The sequence below is a fragment of the Andrographis paniculata genome, unplaced genomic scaffold, assembly GCF_009805555.1.
Source record: "Andrographis paniculata isolate CXL003 unplaced genomic scaffold, ASM980555v1 Contig12END, whole genome shotgun sequence".
Taxonomy (NCBI): domain Eukaryota; kingdom Viridiplantae; phylum Streptophyta; class Magnoliopsida; order Lamiales; family Acanthaceae; genus Andrographis; species Andrographis paniculata.
Window position 1 is genome coordinate 3,048,891 of NW_026137402.1, and position 18,021 is coordinate 3,066,911.

At 35.9% G+C, this 18,021-nt stretch overlaps 3 protein-coding genes across 3 annotated transcripts; 1 reads left to right on the forward strand and 2 right to left on the reverse strand.

The window, feature by feature from the left end:
- Positions 1 to 906: 906 nt before the first annotated feature.
- On the forward strand, positions 907 to 3,092 carry LOC127252212 (60S ribosomal protein L23a-like). Its single transcript, XM_051276295.1, has 4 exons — positions 907 to 978; positions 1,090 to 1,139; positions 1,773 to 2,142; positions 2,647 to 3,092. The coding sequence occupies exons 2-4, from the start codon at positions 1,130 to 1,132 to the stop codon at positions 2,729 to 2,731; spliced, it is 465 nt and encodes a 154-aa protein (XP_051132252.1). The 5' UTR covers positions 907 to 978; positions 1,090 to 1,129; the 3' UTR covers positions 2,732 to 3,092.
- Positions 3,093 to 6,455: 3,363 nt separating this feature from the next.
- On the reverse strand, positions 6,456 to 10,041 carry LOC127252853 (mechanosensitive ion channel protein 6-like). The gene is made up of 5 exons (XM_051277200.1): positions 8,372 to 10,041; positions 8,171 to 8,294; positions 7,751 to 8,044; positions 7,472 to 7,674; positions 6,456 to 7,395 (listed from the first exon to the last, which is right to left on the reverse strand). Exons 1-5 carry the CDS (start codon positions 10,039 to 10,041, stop codon positions 7,080 to 7,082), a joined length of 2,607 nt encoding a protein of 868 aa, XP_051133157.1. The 3' UTR covers positions 6,456 to 7,079.
- Positions 10,042 to 10,728: 687 nt separating this feature from the next.
- LOC127252204 (serine/threonine-protein kinase STY46-like) lies at positions 10,729 to 17,318 on the reverse strand. The gene is made up of 16 exons (XM_051276285.1): positions 16,865 to 17,318; positions 16,381 to 16,495; positions 15,869 to 15,933; positions 15,670 to 15,780; positions 15,263 to 15,317; positions 14,241 to 14,351; positions 13,844 to 13,894; positions 13,319 to 13,506; positions 13,128 to 13,235; positions 12,817 to 12,890; positions 12,540 to 12,715; positions 12,096 to 12,191; positions 11,499 to 11,579; positions 11,369 to 11,422; positions 11,086 to 11,220; positions 10,729 to 10,993 (listed from the first exon to the last, which is right to left on the reverse strand). The coding sequence occupies exons 1-16, from the start codon at positions 17,053 to 17,055 to the stop codon at positions 10,913 to 10,915; spliced, it is 1,692 nt and encodes a 563-aa protein (XP_051132242.1). The 5' UTR covers positions 17,056 to 17,318; the 3' UTR covers positions 10,729 to 10,912.
- Between the last annotated feature and the right edge of the window lie 703 nt (positions 17,319 to 18,021).

Here is an 18,021-nt window from a genome sequence, read left to right on the forward strand (position 1 = left end):
GGATCAGATGATGAATTAAAAATTTACATAACTAATAATTAATTAATAATATGATTAATTATTGTATTAAAGGATCAGTGTTGATTCATTCAGCACATCCTTATCCATTGACACATAATTGTTATTTAATGCACAAAATTTAAAAAGTAGAATATATAATAAGATATTAGTTATTATATTATTTAAAATATAATAAAATAGTCATTATATTATTATATTATATTTCCTGTTTCATAAGAAAGGTTATCATTTCTTATTTTTGTTCGTCTAAAAAACGATATTATTTTATAATTTAGTAATTGTATTACCTACGTAACATAATTAATACATTTACGACTTTTAATATATTAAATACCACACTTTTTTATCACACAATCTAATAGGGATAATTTTGTCTTTTCCATTATAAACCAATATAATACTAATACTTAAAAATCTAGGTATAAAAAGCAAATATTATTCTTTTTAGGAGGACGAAAATAATACATTTATACAGAAGTTAGGATCAGGTGCTGAATTTAAAAAAAAAAAAAAAAATAGCAAGTGTTGTGCTGATGCCTTAATACAATAATTAATCATGTTATTAATTATATGATATCATTAATTAGACATAAGCACATGTGCTAAAATTCAGCACCTATCTATCTCCTATTAAAATTATGTTTACTTTTTTATATTTATGTAAATATATAAAATTTCATAAATAAGCAACATTTTGAAAAGATTAAAAATTTCTTAAATATAAAAAATAAAATAAATATTCTATATAAAAATTATAGATATAATAAAATAATTGGGCCAATTCAAAGTAAAGCCCAATAAGTTACTAATTATTGGTAAATTTATAATTGGGCCGATTTAGTAGAAAGTTGCTAAGCCCAATTTTTACTTGTGGTTGATCTACCGGAATATATGTAAGGCAACGCTATACGTCGTCCATCGCCGAAACCCTAGGCTTGAGTGTGATTGCTGCTTCAGGTTACCTCCCATTCTGCCCCTTTAGCTTCGTTAGATCGAATTACAAATTTTATAAGCATACATTTAAGCGTCTGTAAAATCTGTTATCTTTATCTTTATTGTTATTTTCAGCCAAGAACATCGTTGGGGTATCAGGTTGCTTCGGGTACTAATGGCTCCAGGTAAAGATAAGAAACTTTTTTCCTTAGTAATACTGGGTTTTACCAATACAAAGTGATTATCGGGTGGTTTATTTATGTTTTTCTCATTGTTGGATAATGCGGGTTAGTGTTTATCAAAGTTGGTGCGGGATGCGAATAATTTTGGTTCGATGCTGCAGCAGTTAGTATCATATAGGTGTTGGTTGATTGTGGTTTTTGTCCCCTCTTACTTTGGTTTAAGAACAACCTAATTGCTGTGGTTTTTGTCCCCTCTTACTTTGGTTTAAGAACAACCTAATTGCCTGTGGCATAAATTTGACTTTGAATTTATGCAATTTCGTAAGTTGATCCATTTCTGAATTAATTACGCAACTAAGCTATGGAATACTGTCTGCGGATAAATTGGAATATGTGATTATCTTTTTCCATTTTTTTTCTGTGAAAGGGAAATATATAAAAACTATAATTAGGGATTAGTTTGCAGGTGTTGGCACCATAATTTTTAAGTTCGTTTTTTGAATTGAATATGTGAATTACTTTTGTAAAAATCTTTCCTCGCTTTGGACATAATTCATTTTGGGTTGTGATTACTTTGATTCGGAAGCTATCTTGGCTGCCATTTTTTATGTTTACTAAGCTGCCTAATTTCTGCAGTTGATCCGGCCAAGAAGAAGAAGGCAGACCCAAAGGCTCAGGCTTTGAAGACTGCCAAAGCAGTTAAATCAAGTTCAACTGCCTTTCAGAAGGTCAAGAAGATACGCACAAAAGTTACCTTTCATCGGCCTAGGACATTAAAGAAGGAGAGGAACCCCAAGTACCCTCGCATTAGTGCTCCTCCGCGGAATAAACTTGACCACTACCAGATTTTGAAATACCCTCTCACCACAGAATCTGCAATGAAGAAGATTGAGGACAACAACACACTGGTGTTCATTGTGGACATTCGTGCTGATAAGAAAAAAATTAAGGATGCTGTGAAGAAGATGTATGACATTCAGACCAAGAAAGTGAATACCCTTGTCAGGTGAGCAAATGATTCCTTAATCTGAATTCTACATGTCCCAGTTTTGCTTTATATGACTAAGGTTCTGCTTTTATATTTTGGTAGCTTAATTCTCAATAGTTTAATAATCCTTTGGTTGTGTTCTGATTTTGAATTAGATTTTTGTATCCTATGTTTTTGTGAATAATAATGTTAACCTAATATGCCCCATAAAGAAATGCCCGATCCCATTTGTTTGTTTTATTCGATTGTTATTCAGGTGAAAAATGTTGTGGCCAATTTTTAGAGAAATAGAAAAGCTTGATTATTATTATAACTTTATATCGATGAGGCATTAGAATAATTAAACTGAGATTGTGGATTAGTTGGTTAGAGGTAATTAAGCATACCTTATTGTTCATACAGATGCCTGTCCGTATACCAACTATTATATTTACCTATGATTTATTACATGTATTCATTTATAATTTAAATTATCTATACATCACATTAGTATGCATTTGTATGTATATGATTATATTTCAGGCCGGATGGCACTAAAAAGGCATATGTTAGGCTGACACCCGACTATGACGCTTTGGACGTTGCAAACAAAATCGGGATCATCTAAGCTATAGGAACTTCAGTTTTCTGTTGGGTTTGTGCGCTTTGTGACGGCACGGTGCTGGACACCATAATATTTTTGTGAATTTGAGTTCTTAATCAAAGTTTTCTGCATTGCAGCTGCGCCAAAGATTACGGTTTTATAGCATTATTTGCTTGACCTCTCCTTACCCTAACTTTATGAATGTCTTAAAAATTTAATCTATAAACAAGATATGTATCTCTAAAATTCTACAATTGGCTGCTGCAGGTGTGTTTGGTAATATGTCTGAAATATTGGATTTAAATTCACTTGTCATCCTCAGTTCCCCTTATTTCCCCAGTGAAGGACTAAAGTTTGCTGAATTAGAAGTTGAAATTATTTCATACATGTTTGTTCTTTAGTGTGGATATAAATATGTGTGTATATATATAAATATGTATTTCTGATTTTGGTTTGTATATTTTGATCTTGACCCATTCGCGATAAATGTTACTACCTGACTGCAATAGTAGCCTCTAAATTTCAATTACTATATTAATGTGTGTGTCTGACATATGTTCGTAGGATTAATGTTTGTTTGTGCAGAGGTGGTTATGTACACCCGAGCGAGCTTGCCGCTTGTGCAGGTGCAAGACATGCATTATCACATCAGGAGTTAGCGGCAGCCTCGAATGGTCATCCATATCAAGCTTATTATCTTCCATGATCTCCTCGACGGTTTCCGGCAGAGGATTGACAGTCTTCTCGATCCCACAAGAGGCGAGGATCGGGATTGTTGGATGAGACTCAATCTGATTGACGATATGCCTCTCTCCAAGCATCATACAGACAGACGAGTTCGCCGCCCTTTTTCTTCCAGATAAAAATATGTCCGCAGTCGTTGCCACTCGAGTTCCTTTGAAAGAAATATATGAGCTTGAGACAAGCTGTTACAAAATGTGGCGAGGGCAAAACGTTGGTAAAATTCCTTATGTCGCAAACCTATCTGGTGCAAAGAGATTAGGATTTCTCGGGTCAATTGCAATGGAATTTAGTCCCACACTACTTGTAGTCCAACTCTGTCGAAGAATTGCTCCGAAGATCCTACTGCAAAAGGACCATGAGAATCTCAATTAAGGATGGTAAAAGTTTGGGTGATTTTCTCCAAATTTTATTCATTAAAATTTTTTTTTCCGAAAAATATAAAATCAAATACTTATTTTTTATTTTTTATATTATACTAAAAATTTATTTTACATTCAAAATATTATATAATACTTATTTATATCACATTATATAATTATTTCAATTCAAAATTTTTATTATTCAAATTTGAACTCTAACACCCTTTTGAGTGCCTACATCAGCATATTGGACAAAGCCAGCCTTCACCCCTGGTTTAAGAAAGGAATTTAATTTCTTACAAAGTTGTTAGAAAGGTTTAGGCAAGTCCGAATAAAAGAAAAAATGGTAAATTGTATATTTGTTTGGGACACAAGGTCATGTGATGGATTGAGAAATGTATATATATTTTTTTATTTATTTAGGTGATGTGATAGAATAAAGTGTGGGTAGAGATTATGTATAATTAATTATTGTTTATTTTGAAAATATTGCAGGATGTTTGGGACATATTTAAAAGAAAATGTTGCACAGAGGGAGTATATTTTTATCATAAATATATAATGTCTACTTGTGTTTTGCAAAATATTACTCCCTCAGATACTATGTCCACGTTGTTGTTGCTGTCCGTCTCATATACCATGTCACTTTCTTTTTTTAGAAAATGATTACACATTTTAATCTTATTTTAAATTTTTTTAATTTTAATTAAACTAATTAGTTATCTTAATTTTACATTTATAATTATTTATATTATAGGATAATTATTTTTACTAATACATTATTAATTATCTACTAATTGTACTCCTCCTAAAATACATGTCTACAGGGTAGCAAACACGATATTTAGGACGGAGAGAGAGTAATATTTTATACATTTATAATAAAACACACGTGGGTATTATACAAAAACACTTATTGCAGCGGTTTCTAGGTTTTATGTTAGAAAATCTATAAGTATCTATGAAAAATTCCTATCAGAATAACTTGTAAGGTTTCATTTACCGAATTAGCTGGCAATCGACAAGTTGGGATAAAAAGATCTTTTGAAGTAGCCATCCATCCGTGTTTGGCATATATGTATATGTGTCACACACTTCACAAGATTAGATATAATTTTTTATCCACACTTCACAAGATTGAATTAGCCTTAGGCATACTAAGGAGTGTTCAAACAAAATTTCTATCAAAGAAATGAGTGGACGCAATCCATAACAAGATTAATCAAGTCCAGTAAGGGATGACATGGTGGTGTAGGAGTTGGACTTATGACCATGAGGTCATGGGTTCAAACCCCCGACGCCTCAGTTCACCTGCCACACATGGTTCGCTTAGTGTCACTTTCTCGTCGGGCCTGGTTTGCAGGGTATTAGGTTCTACCTAAAATTTACCTAATGCGCACTTTCGGATAGCGGCTGCGGGTTCCCACATCATAAAATAAAAATAAAAAATAAAAAAAAAAGTTGGAAGAATAAATAAGAAGATGAATAAAGGATCCAAGGTGATTGTTACAAGAGCAATTAAAAAGATAGAAATGCAACTAAGGGTGTGTTTCTTTTAGGTAAGTTTGGGTTTGGATTGGGTTTTAGAAATATTAGTATTATATTTTGATGTAGTAGGAATAAAGTAAAAATGATTGAAATAACCTTATTAGTATTGTGTAATATAAAGATAATGACATTTGTATAATATATTGTAACTTGTAATGGTATTTGTAATATTATAGTTACTAAAAAAAATGAATACTTTGTTATGGGACGGATTAAAATGAAAAAATGGATAATTTATTATGAAACTGAGGGAATAATATATATATATATATATATATATGCATGTTTGTGTGTTGGTGTGTATAGTATGTATATAATATTATATACGTATGAATGGATGCAAGTAATTAAAGGAAATTAAAGTGCATTTGATTGAAGTGCATTGTATTTTTTTTATTTAATTGAGAATTCATATTTATAGACATAGATCATTTATTTAAGAGATGCCTGTCATCTGAAAATAGCATCCATATTTGCAAGACGTTGCTAATAGCGTGTATAACATATCTTATTTTTCTTTCTTTTTTTTTTTTTTTTTTTTTCCCCCCACAATTTTCTTGTTCCTTTTTAGAAATAAAATTTACAAATTCTCATCGATTGCAATTTGATTTTGCTAATTTTCTTTTATCAATTTAAAATAATATTTTTTTCCTATATAATCGTTGTATACTATTAGTTGATTCATATTGATTTGCATCAAAATCCACTAATACTCCATGAGAAAGGAGTTTAAAGCACACTTTTACTCCTTTGCACCGGTTATTTTTTAAAAAATATTATATTAAATAATTTTTCTTTTCACAAAATATCAAATCAAATACTAACTTTTTATTTTTTTTATAAACTTCCAAAATTCAAAAAATTTAAAAAAAAAAAAAAAACTCTGTTATATAATAAATAGTATATTAATATTGGTAAGTATAGAATATATAAGTATATATATATATATGATGATGATGATGATGATGAATGGTGAAAGATGTGTGAATGTGATGTGATTGATGGGTTGAAGTATTATTATTAGTGCAGCATAGTAAATACGGAGGGAGGGAGAGAGAGGGAAATATTGTGGTGTCTTCATTTTATTCCAACATGTCCTATATATATATATAGGCAGGAGTAACATATACATGGCTAAGAATTATACTATGATTTGTCGATGTGATTGATTCGTGTAATAATAAATAGTATTAGCTATGTGTATATAATAAACTCATAATTTTCCAGCAAAGAGTACGCTTCACATGTGTACATATATGCTGACTTTTTTCTGTACTAAACGCTGATTCTCTCTCGAATGGCATTTTCCGTTCAAGACCTACAGCTCAACGTTCAGGTAGCGGGCAGTGGTTGCTATTTATTACTAACGGTCACCTTCTCCCTACTCAATTAATTAATGAGTACGGACACCAAAATTAAAACCCAAAAGTTTTTGTTTTCTTAAAAAAATCGTTGAAAAAAAATTAAATATTTAAAATAATATACTTTTTTGAAAAATTACACTCATAAATAAAGTCCAAAACTTTAATATAAACATATCTACTAGCAATTAGAATCCGCATGCAGTGGCCAAACAAATAAACGCAAGGGCATATTCATTCATTCATTCATACTCGTTCAAATTCCAAAAGGGAAGAATGGATCTTTCTGTATATGTATGTATGTATGTATACAAGAAGAATTCGATACCTCAAACGAGACATGATCCATATATCCATTCATCAGGCAAGTGGACTTGGAGGATTTGGATGTGGAGGAGGCAGATTCCTACTACTGGAGTTGTTGATCGCCGTCGCCCCCGGCATCGACCGGATGTTGATGTCCACCGGATATAGCCGGTACTCAATGTCCAGCTCTTTCAATATCCTAACCATCTCTTCCAACAATATCGCTCTCCTCCTCCACTTCTCCCCGATGTTCTGGTGATTCATCCGGTGCCTAAGCCACAACGACACTTTTATCGCATTCAAACCGATCAAATCCATCACCACGAATGTCGGCCCCGGGTACCAGTAGTCGCTCCTGCTCTCAATATAGCTGCATTCATAATTTGATGTTTGATCATCATACTGGTCTTCGAGCTATCAGATAAAGATATCGATTGATTGATTACCTTGTTATTCTTTGTTTTATGAGCACAAACTTCTCCGTCGGCGTGGCAATGTGGATCGAGAAATCAATGGAGTCACCCATATCTGGACTGCGATAGAAGTTGCAGATTGGCCTCGTCGCAAGCGTTGCATTCGGAAATATTATCTTCAGGTTGTCGTACCGCAGGAAGACGGTGGTCAAGATGTTCATTTCTTCGACAACCATCTGAGAATTTTCGGAATTGGGCGAGTGAGTCAATGGCATTGGTAGAGAGATTTGTTGAGATCAAATAAGGCTTTACCTGGACACCATCAACCTCGCATCGATCTCCAACATCGAAAGGATGGATGACGAACACGAATATGATGGCTTCAAAAATAGTCTTGCAAGTGTTCCCGAACACAAACGCGACGACCACGATCTGGGAGCTAATGTAGAGCAGGAACTTTCCGGTTGCGATCCTGAGGATGATGAGGCAGGTGATGAGTATGATGATCCCGACTAGGGCGTTCACCATTTGATGAAGCTTGTTAACTGCTGTTTTAGTATCGTTCAGCGTCAAGGCGAGGGCTCGTCTCTCTACAAAGGAATTGACCTGCAGCAGCATTCATAATTCGATACAAAAAGAAAAATATATCATCATCATCGTCGTCGTCGTCGTCATCAACATCACCATTGTTGTCAATTTTATGTTCCAATGAATGGAGAAATTAACGCATACCACCCAACTTTTAAGCGATGCTTTGCTGATTGTTTCGCTTTCGGTTGATCCTTCCACCAAGTTGAGAACCTTCACAGCCTCTTCTTGGCGCAAAAAACGCATCAGATCCTCGAGGGTGATGGACCTGTTCGATTAGATATGCAACATAAGTCAGGGCAATGTCCATGATTACGACAACAAAAAATAGATGACACGGCTTACTTGGCTTTCGGCTTGGCTACATTCTTGAATATCTTTCTGGCTGCAGCCATGGCTTCATGCTCGCTCCTGATCTGCGTAGAAGTCTCGTCAGTTTCCGAGCTATCGAGCACCTTCTCATCCAGCGTCGTCAGAAGTCCTTTCCTCACAATCTTAATCAACCTCTTCATATTCCAGGCAGATATATTCTTGTGATTAAATTTGTGCAGCTGATCGATGGATATCCCCTGATCCTCCTGCTGATTCTTGGGAATCTGTTCGGAAATCTTGAAGCTCAGTCTGCTAGATTTCGGCACTGATGGCAATGCGCCGCTCTTGCTCTGCCTCAGGTCGGTAGCCTTAAGCTCAGGCGGCAAAACTGCACCTGCATTCTGAAGCCTCCATACCTCTGCCATTGTCCTCTCCTCCTCCTCCTGTTGGTTCCTAATCTCAATCAATGGCGGACCTGAGAGTGCCTCGATCACATACTGGTTAAACAACGTCTCCTGGATACGATCGAAGAAGGTGCTTACATGGAAGGAAGAAGCAAGGACTTTAACCATGAGAGTCTTCACCAACCACAGGGATGTTCCAACAACCAAACACACCATAGATTTGTTGACATACCATAGAAACCTGTTGTTCACCTGAAGCTGTTTATCGAAGACCGAATGCCAGGCGATGAGAACCAATCCTAACCAGATGCAGTTCTGCACAGCCTTCCTTACACCATAGACGAAGTACAATATCCTTTTACGCATGAAGAAGTTCCTCTCGATGAAGAAAACTGCAATCCGAATAACCCAACCGGATACCAATCTCCCGCAGATCAAAGCCAGAATAACGATCTCCCACTTCCACAGACTCAATCCTCTAAATTTGATTCTCTTCAGCTTGGATATGGCGAGCGTGCAGCAGAAAGCGGTTATGAGGAGAACGAGGCTTATGCATTCTGCAACTGTCAATGCATCAAATGTTGCCTTCTTGTACTCTTCTGGAAGGTCCTCGTCGAATAATGGATCTTCCTCCTCTTCGTCTCCCTGCTGCTTTCCTAAGATCCCCGAAGCCCTACCTAGAACCCCTGATTTCATGGTTTCCGATCTCCTGTCGAAGATCTCCGGTGGATCGATCAATCTGGACTTAGTTTTGATGCCTAATCCACTGAACCGCCTCTGAATTGAAGTGCACCTCAATACGGTGCCTTCGTTGCCTCCTCCGCCATTGTTGTTGCTATTCGCATCGGTGTTGCTGGCAAGGATGGAAGATCTCCTCCGGTTAAGTTGAGTATCATCCTCATCCGAGGAGGAGGAGGACGAGGAGTACTGTGTGTCACGATTGCGCCTGCTAAAACTCGGAACCTCTTGGGAAAGGCTAAATTCCTTGGACAATGGCGAGGGATTGTGAGGGCTTCTGCCGCAGCCATTGTTGCCGCGATCATTGCGCAATTCATCCATCTCTAAATCCAAGTCCAGAGACATTTCTCCCCCGGCGGCCTTCTGCCTGTTGAGAAACTGCCCGATCAGCTTCGACGGAGGATCGTTGAATTCCGACGCGCCGCCCTTGCTTGCATCGTCTCTCCATTCGTCCGGCGCGGCGTCGGAGCCATCATCCCGATCGATTTTAACAATAACTTCAGGCGGCGTCCCTGACCGCGACGGAGACGCCGGTCCGGGCGGCTGGTGGCGGTGGTGCATCTTCGATTGATTACAATGGAGACTACGTCGACGTCCTATTAATCTTCCGCATCAATTGGAATTTACTTTCGTCTACGGTGAGATTATTGGAGGTACGCATTTCGTTTTTCCTTAAGCTCGTCGTCGTCGTCGTCCTCTCCTGTACCTGAAAATCTCAGCTCGGAAAATCCAGGCGGTTACGGAAATTAAATATTTCCTGAAGTAGCTTTGTTTGGATACGATCGTTGATCAGAATATAACTGTAACAAACAAACAAACATCAAAGGAGATTGCGCTTCGGTTTTATGGGAAATTTATAGTTGAAAGTAAATTCCAGAATAATCAATCCAATGCGTTTTGGACAGAGAAATACGAAACTGTAGTAGTGAATGCAATAATATATGACCACAATTAAAGGTTACGAAATAAATTAGCAACTCATTTTAATTTAATTCAATTTAATTTATCATCTGTTTTTAGTATGCGGCGCTGCTCCGTCGTATTGAGCAGCAGCAAGTACTAACTACCTATTCCATTTTTAACACTGACCTTACATAATAGTTAGTTATACTTATACATGCAAGCATTCAAAGCATAATATATTTTATCATTTAAGACACATGCATGCATGTACACATTTGTGTTTTTAGGATGAAAATGCTACGTACCATTTAAGAAGATAAATCAATATATCATAAAAGACATGGGTTAAGAAAAATAAAAATCAAAGATTGATTCATTAGTAAACCAAGCTCTAAGGATGGAAAACACATATCTGTACTGTACGGGATTAATGAAAATGACACAAGCTGGCGCCATAGAGAGAAAAATCTAAGAATCAAAGTAGTTTTTATGGGAGCTTTAGGCCATCAGCATAGAAGGCATATAAATTTCAGTGAAGTCCCCGTTTCAGGGCCGATAAAAGCCCGGTGGATTTCTCTTTCCGCTTGTCTAGAGCGTCGTCTGCTGCAACCTGTTGTTGAACAAACACCATTGGGTAGGTAGGTAAGCATGAAACCGTCACGGGGTATATATATACGTACGAAATAGTCTCCAACAGCATACCTCCTTTGAGATTTGTCTTAATATTTCCATTATTTCAGCGAAGTCAGGTCTCAAAGCAGGATCCTGCTGCCAGCAGCTCTCCAACAGCTCAACAAGCTTTGGATGGGTGTGTTTAGGAATAGTGGGCCGGAGACCCTACACATAGAAGATAAATACTAGTGTCACACATGATACAAAGTTCATCAAGAGAGTGCGTTGTTTGTTCATCATCCCAACATCAGCATGCAGAAATCTGGTCGTTGTAAATGCAGTAACAAACTGGACAATAGATTGGATGGTTTACCTTCTGAACAACTCCGACTGCAGCTTGTAAGGGAGTCAAGTACTCGTATGGGATCTGTCGGGACAGAGAGGGAAATGTATAAAACAATAATCGAGCAAGTGAAGCTGAACAGTTCAGAGAACTAGTATACCTTTCCTGTCAACAATTCCCATAAAACCACCCCAAAACTGAAGACATCCGCCTTATGATCATAGGCTTTATGTTCAATCACCTTCAAGAAAACAAGAAACAAGTTTTTGTAAGGAATGTATGTGAACTTTAATTCCCAACATTATACAGAAGAAAGCCAAGACTTCAGAATAAGCAGGGATCCAAAGGGCTATGTAAATAGCCATTTTGCATTATAACATCACTAATGGAATACAGGGCCATCCATCAAATGCTGCTTCTGATTCTGAAATTAATAACCATTGAAAGCATATCTGGATGGATGCTCGATAGACCTAAGATAAATTTTAATAAATTCAAGCACAACCATGTATCAGCAGAATCTCCATAGATAATAGCACCACACCAATCAAGGTTAACTACACCCCATTAGAGCAGACTCTCACTTAAACCAACCATGGAGAAAACTAATTTGAAATTCATGCAATGAGTTAAAATTATCAAAGCACTTTCCAGTGTGTTAAAATTATAAAAGTATGGCACACATATTAAGCAGCATTTAAGTCAAAGACTGTATAAGAAAATTAAGCAGATTGTCCTGAAATTCCTGAGCGCATACCTCAGGTGCCATCCACCTATATGTCCCAGTTTCAGCTGTCATTACACCTGTTTGTGCTTTCACTCTAGCCACACCAAAATCAGCCACCTTAACCACCTGAAATAAAGAGGTTTAAGATCTTCTAAACTTCGACAAGCCCCAGTGTACGACAGAAGGAAAAAAGATACATGGGAAACTGGTATGAGATATAAATCCACATAACAAAGTAGAGCTTAATTTTTCTCTAAAGAATATTTTGTAGGAATAAAATTAAATTAATAATAATAATAAAAATAACAATAATAATAATAATAAATAATAACTTTATTCTCCAATATTCATAACACAACATCATGTTAAAATCTTTACATGCATGATTTTTCAAATTTCAGAATCCCCAGAAGTAAAGCCAGAGTAAAATACACAGCAACATAAAATGTTATGTCAGTAGAGATTGATGCTTACTTCATTTTCATCCATTAAAAGATTTGCAGCCTTCAAATCCCTGTGAATTATATTGTTCTGATGCAAATAGTTCATACCCTTCGAGACGTCACTGGCCACTTTGAGTAAGGCTGAAAGTTTAAAAGTACCCTTTCGCTTGTGTAAATAGTCATAAATGCTCCCTGCGGACATGTATTCTGCAATAAAAATAAAAAAAGAAGTCACATATTCTATATAGAAAGCATATAGGCCTCACTACTATATCCAAAGCCGTGGGTTCTATGTTTCCCCCACCTACCTGTTACAATGCACAAATTGGGATGTTTAGTGCATGCTCCTATGAACTGGACAACATTTTTGTGTCGAACTTTTCTGCAAGTATAATATTCTAATTAAACATATAGTTCCACAACAAAAATGATTCATCAACAGAATTATAAACCTATTGAGCTCATCTCCTATGTATGGCTTGTAGATTGCAGAATTGTAACTTCCAAAAGGCTGATTAATTATGAGTTTATGACAATCTAACAACTGTGGAAACACATTAGTGCAGAGATACCTCTGTAGATGATGATCAATTGAGACTAAAATTGTACTGCAACAAACCTCATTATATATACTTCTTGGGCAAACTCTCTTTGCATTTCATTATTCAAGGAGTCCGCCTTTAGAATTTTGATTGCTACTTCTTGACTTCGGTAGGTACCTTTGTATCTAAAAGGAAAAGTTGATTGAATATCTAACAGAGAAGTTGAACTGAAAGAAGCAGTTTCGAAATTCATACTAATTGAACTTACAAATCACCACAAGATCCTGATGCTATTTTGGATTCAAATTTCAAGAACTCAGGATCAATTTCCCACACATCAGTGCCATCATTGGGTATTGTCAGACTACTTGCTACAATACCAGGTTCACGTTTAATCTCTATTTGCTCACGTTTATGTTGAGGGAGCCCCAAATGTGTATCTGGCCAAGAACATCTCTGCATTACAGAATACCTGTCATAATCATTGATTTGAGAAAGGAACTGCACATAAACCGTACTTGATATCCAAAACCACAAGCAAGACTACCCTAATTTTCAAGAAAGTTAAGTGCTAAATGACCAGTTCACAAGAAAGTTTTAACTTTATAATTGTATTTTTTTATAAGCATGTGCTCTATGTAGTAGCACGAGGCACTTATGGTTCAACAAAACCTAGAAAATAGATATACAGGAGTAAAATCATCACCCTATGGTCACACTAGATTTATGATAACATTAACATGTGCAGGCCCTCCCAAGGTAGCCTCAAAAATCAAGTTGAGCGATAGAGTACCTCAATCTTCGAAACTTTTTTCTCCAAAGCAACCCGAAGTTTCTCAACCTCCTGCAAGGTTAAAATCACTGTGAGGTCAAAAACAGCTCCTCCCTATCCCATCAGAGCAGCTAGGGAGATGCACGGGCAATCAATCTTTTGGATAAAAAAGATTCACCACTTTATCCAAACAAATGATGTCAAAATGGTCATATTTTTTCACATAAGAAAACTAGTTTAAACCAAAAGAACATCTAACATGTTGCACAAGAAAAGCCAGCTGGAAAGTACAGCAAATAATACAGAAGATTGGAAAGCAATATTAAAAACCAATTCATAACAAGTAGCATATATATCAAAACCAGATTACAATAGGCAAGAAATATTTCAATTAATACAGATGTAAGGAAGGAGATACCTCAAATGGCCAGCCATCAACCACAAAAACATCAAGAGAGTAGCCATCCACAGTGGAAAAGACATGCGCTTCCTGAATATTCAGCCCCAGTTCAGCTAATAAAGAAGTCAACTGCAAGGACCATGATTGAAGAGTTCACTCAGATAACGTTTTCTTCATTCATTACACGCTAAAGTAAACACAATAGCTTAACCAATTCTTTTTGTGATAAAGCTTCTAGGCTGCTAAGCCTATCAGTAATGTTCTTTTTTAAGCAAGGGCATCCACCCTTTTCTAAGTAATATAAGTTACAAACCATATGGCATGCATCTAACAAAACAAGCTAATAAGATCCATCAAGTAATACAGAAATATTCCCAGAAAATGCAAGTATATTCTCCCAGTAGATAGAAATGTATTGAGCATTTGAGCTAAATCATTCCTTCATTATTCCCCAACTGAATATCATAGAGAAGGTTTCCAACAGAAATATAACTTTACAGCAAAGGCCAGATTACTTATAAAAGATGCCCTTGATTCAAAAACAAACATCTGTGGTAGGCTTAGCAGCCTAAAAACTTTTTTCATAGCAGGAATTAATAATGCTATACAGCTACAGCTCCCTCTTTCTCCTCCCCAAGGACTAACTTGCCCAAATTGATAAAGAGGTGTTGCTTTACTGGCAGCAGAATTGCTCATTAACAATTACTTGCAGTACTGATTGGACAAGCAGAAAAATTATAAAAGATTATAGGTGCCTACACATCCACATTTTTCTACAACCATAGCACTTCAACCAATGCTTGATGATTTATCCAGGAAAATCATGAGTGAACCACACTAACTGGCTTGAATGGGCTCAAACACATCCATCTTTGATTGCATAACTAAATATATAAACTAAAAGGAATATATATATATATATATAACATAATAGTAATAAATATAAAAAATCATAATTGAGAAGGCAAACTTCAAAGGACATTTCAAGCAAGTAAATGCCCATTCAGCAACCATCCTTAAGTGCTCCACAAGCATATTACCTGACTGAGGAGTTTTGGCCTGTCATCTGATGAGTAGGTGATTTCATGCATCGGCCTGCAGTGAATATCAGTGGAGTGTAAAGACCAGAAACATGCTACAAGAGTGCAAAAAATTTCTCAGATCATTACAAGTAGTCTGGTACATCTATTTCTGATTAAGAGAGCAATGCAAATATCAAACGAAGATAAAAAGAAACTGAAAATAAGAATTAAGTAATTACAGTGTCAAATTTGGAGTGGCAAAATATTGCAGATATCGGATGTCCACAGATTATGCTTCAACAAAAAATGCTGATCACTGTTGAATCAATAGATGACCAGCATAATGCTGATCACTGTTGAAATTTCAATAGATGACCAGCACACAATATAGGACCACATATGTCTCAACTCTCCATGGAATATACCTTAGGAAGTTGGCATCATTATCATCCCCATCTTGTAATTCAGGTTTGCTTGCTTCAAGCGCAAGAGCTTCAAGATTAGGTGAAGAACCAAAGGCCGGTGGGGGATGGATACTGAAAAATTCAGTAAATATCAAAATGAAATTTATAACTCTTTATGAATGCTAATAAGACATTCCAAAAAAAAAAAAACCACTAATACCTTCCTCTTCTTGGTACAGGTGAATGAATGGAATCTCCTGAACTCTCATCAATGGCAGGCACAACCTGTAAAAGATGGAATTAACTAAGAAAGAGAAGTATGATGCTTCTTGGTTCAACTTCTAGTAAACACATCTTGGAGCCAGAAAAGACTATGAGCATGTGGTGCTTTGGGACATAAATTTGGGATCATGCAGAATAAAGTTAAACAACTTTGGAGTATTCTTTACTTAGAAGAGCCAAATGAGATTTAGGTCAAAACTAAGATGTATGCACCTGAGTTGCTTAGAAAAACCTTTGTTTACTCTCTTCTGTAAGCATTTAATTCTACTTCGTTTCTTAATCATCCTAAATCTTGTCTAGTAGCTGCTGCCTATCAATACAAGACCCCAACCATCACTTTATCAAGTCAAATAAATCATAGGAGGCACAAACACCGTTCCAAAATGTGTTTAAATAGGCAAAGTACCAGCAATGTTTTCATGAACAACTAGGACCATAAATAACAATCACCTGCACAAGTCGGACTTCAAAAACAGGCCTATTGGTAGGATCACTAGCTAAATGCAGTAACTGCTTGTGCATGAGAACATCTTCCGCCCTCTCCGTATTTACATCCATCGCATACCTTCAATGCAGAAATACCACCATTTGATAATAGCAAATCAAACAAAAAGATGCGCGAACATAAGCTCCACTATATAGGTTTCATAGCCTGACATGCAACACATCGTGAAATGATAATTCTACCATTTACCTTTCCGGAGAATACACAAGTATCAGCAACAATGCTATCAGAGTTTGTAAAACTTAAGAACTATGCATAGAAATCACCAGGCGTGATGCTCCGTGTATAAAAAAGGCAAAAAAAGTTCAAAACCAAAAAATCCACAACAAAACCAGAAATCGATCCGGAAAAGACAGTGCAAATTGAAGACAGAAAGAGGAGGGTACAAAATCGCACGCGATGATGATGTTTAAGGCAGTAAAAAGTCACCTGGCGGGGAGGCGGTTGAAATGCGCCCAAAGCTGATGGTCAAAATCGGGCTCGAGTGCTTCGGGGTGGTCAGCCTCCTTAAGGCGGCGCAAAACCTCATTGTAAACCTGGAGCTTCGTCTCGTGGCGGTTCCTTGGCGCGGAAGATTCGACCACCCTACTTCCACAACTCTCGTTATCCTCAATCGCCATGTCGAACGATCCTGCTTCAAGAGTGAATTCGGGGCAGCAGAAATAGGTTTACAACACAACACATCAATCACATGTAAAAACAAACGAAAGGAGAGACGCAAGAGAGAAGAAGACGAAGAAGAGGAGAGAGCGAATATGCGAATCCAATGGGATTGGGAAATTAAAGCAGATTTGGTTAAGAGTCACAGGAGAAGCGTGCGGTGCTTTAGACTGCAGAAGAGAAACTTTAGGGGCAAAATTATGCAGTTGCATATCTGTGAATATATATATGTATGATCATCACCATATCCCTCGCCTGCCTTCTTCTTCCCTTTTCTTTTTATTTTTTTTCATTTTTTATTTTTTTTTAATAAAAAAGAAAATTGAATATGAAAATATTCATCCAATCCGATCCAATCCATTCCATGTGACCCTCCTCCACGTCAGCTTCCATCATCATCTATGTGGTGGCTGGTGGGGTCGAATTAATTACTTTTTTATTTTATTTATTTTTTTATTAAAAGGGATTGGAAATGAAAATAGTAAATTTCCCATGTATGTATACAACATAGTAATTAATTCATTGATGCAGTTACCATATGGCCGACAATGACCAATACAAATTGTAAATGAGAATTGGTGCTCTAAGGTATATTATATAATACTAAGTAAAAATACATAAAATATAAAATATAAAGTTTTATATCATTTTATTCAAAATTAATGCTTCTTTCGTGTCAAAATTATAATCTAATATTTTATATCATTTTATTCAAAATTAATGCTTCTTTCGTGTCAAAATTATAATCTAATTGTTTTTTTTTTTCACAAAATTTAAGAATATTGATATTATATAATAATAGATAAAAATTATGGGTAAAAAATTTTTTTGTCCTTTGTGAATGTATTAGTGCAAAAAATAGCGGTAATTGTGTAATAATAATAAAAAAGTAATGATAGTTTTATAATAATATGATTATTTATAAA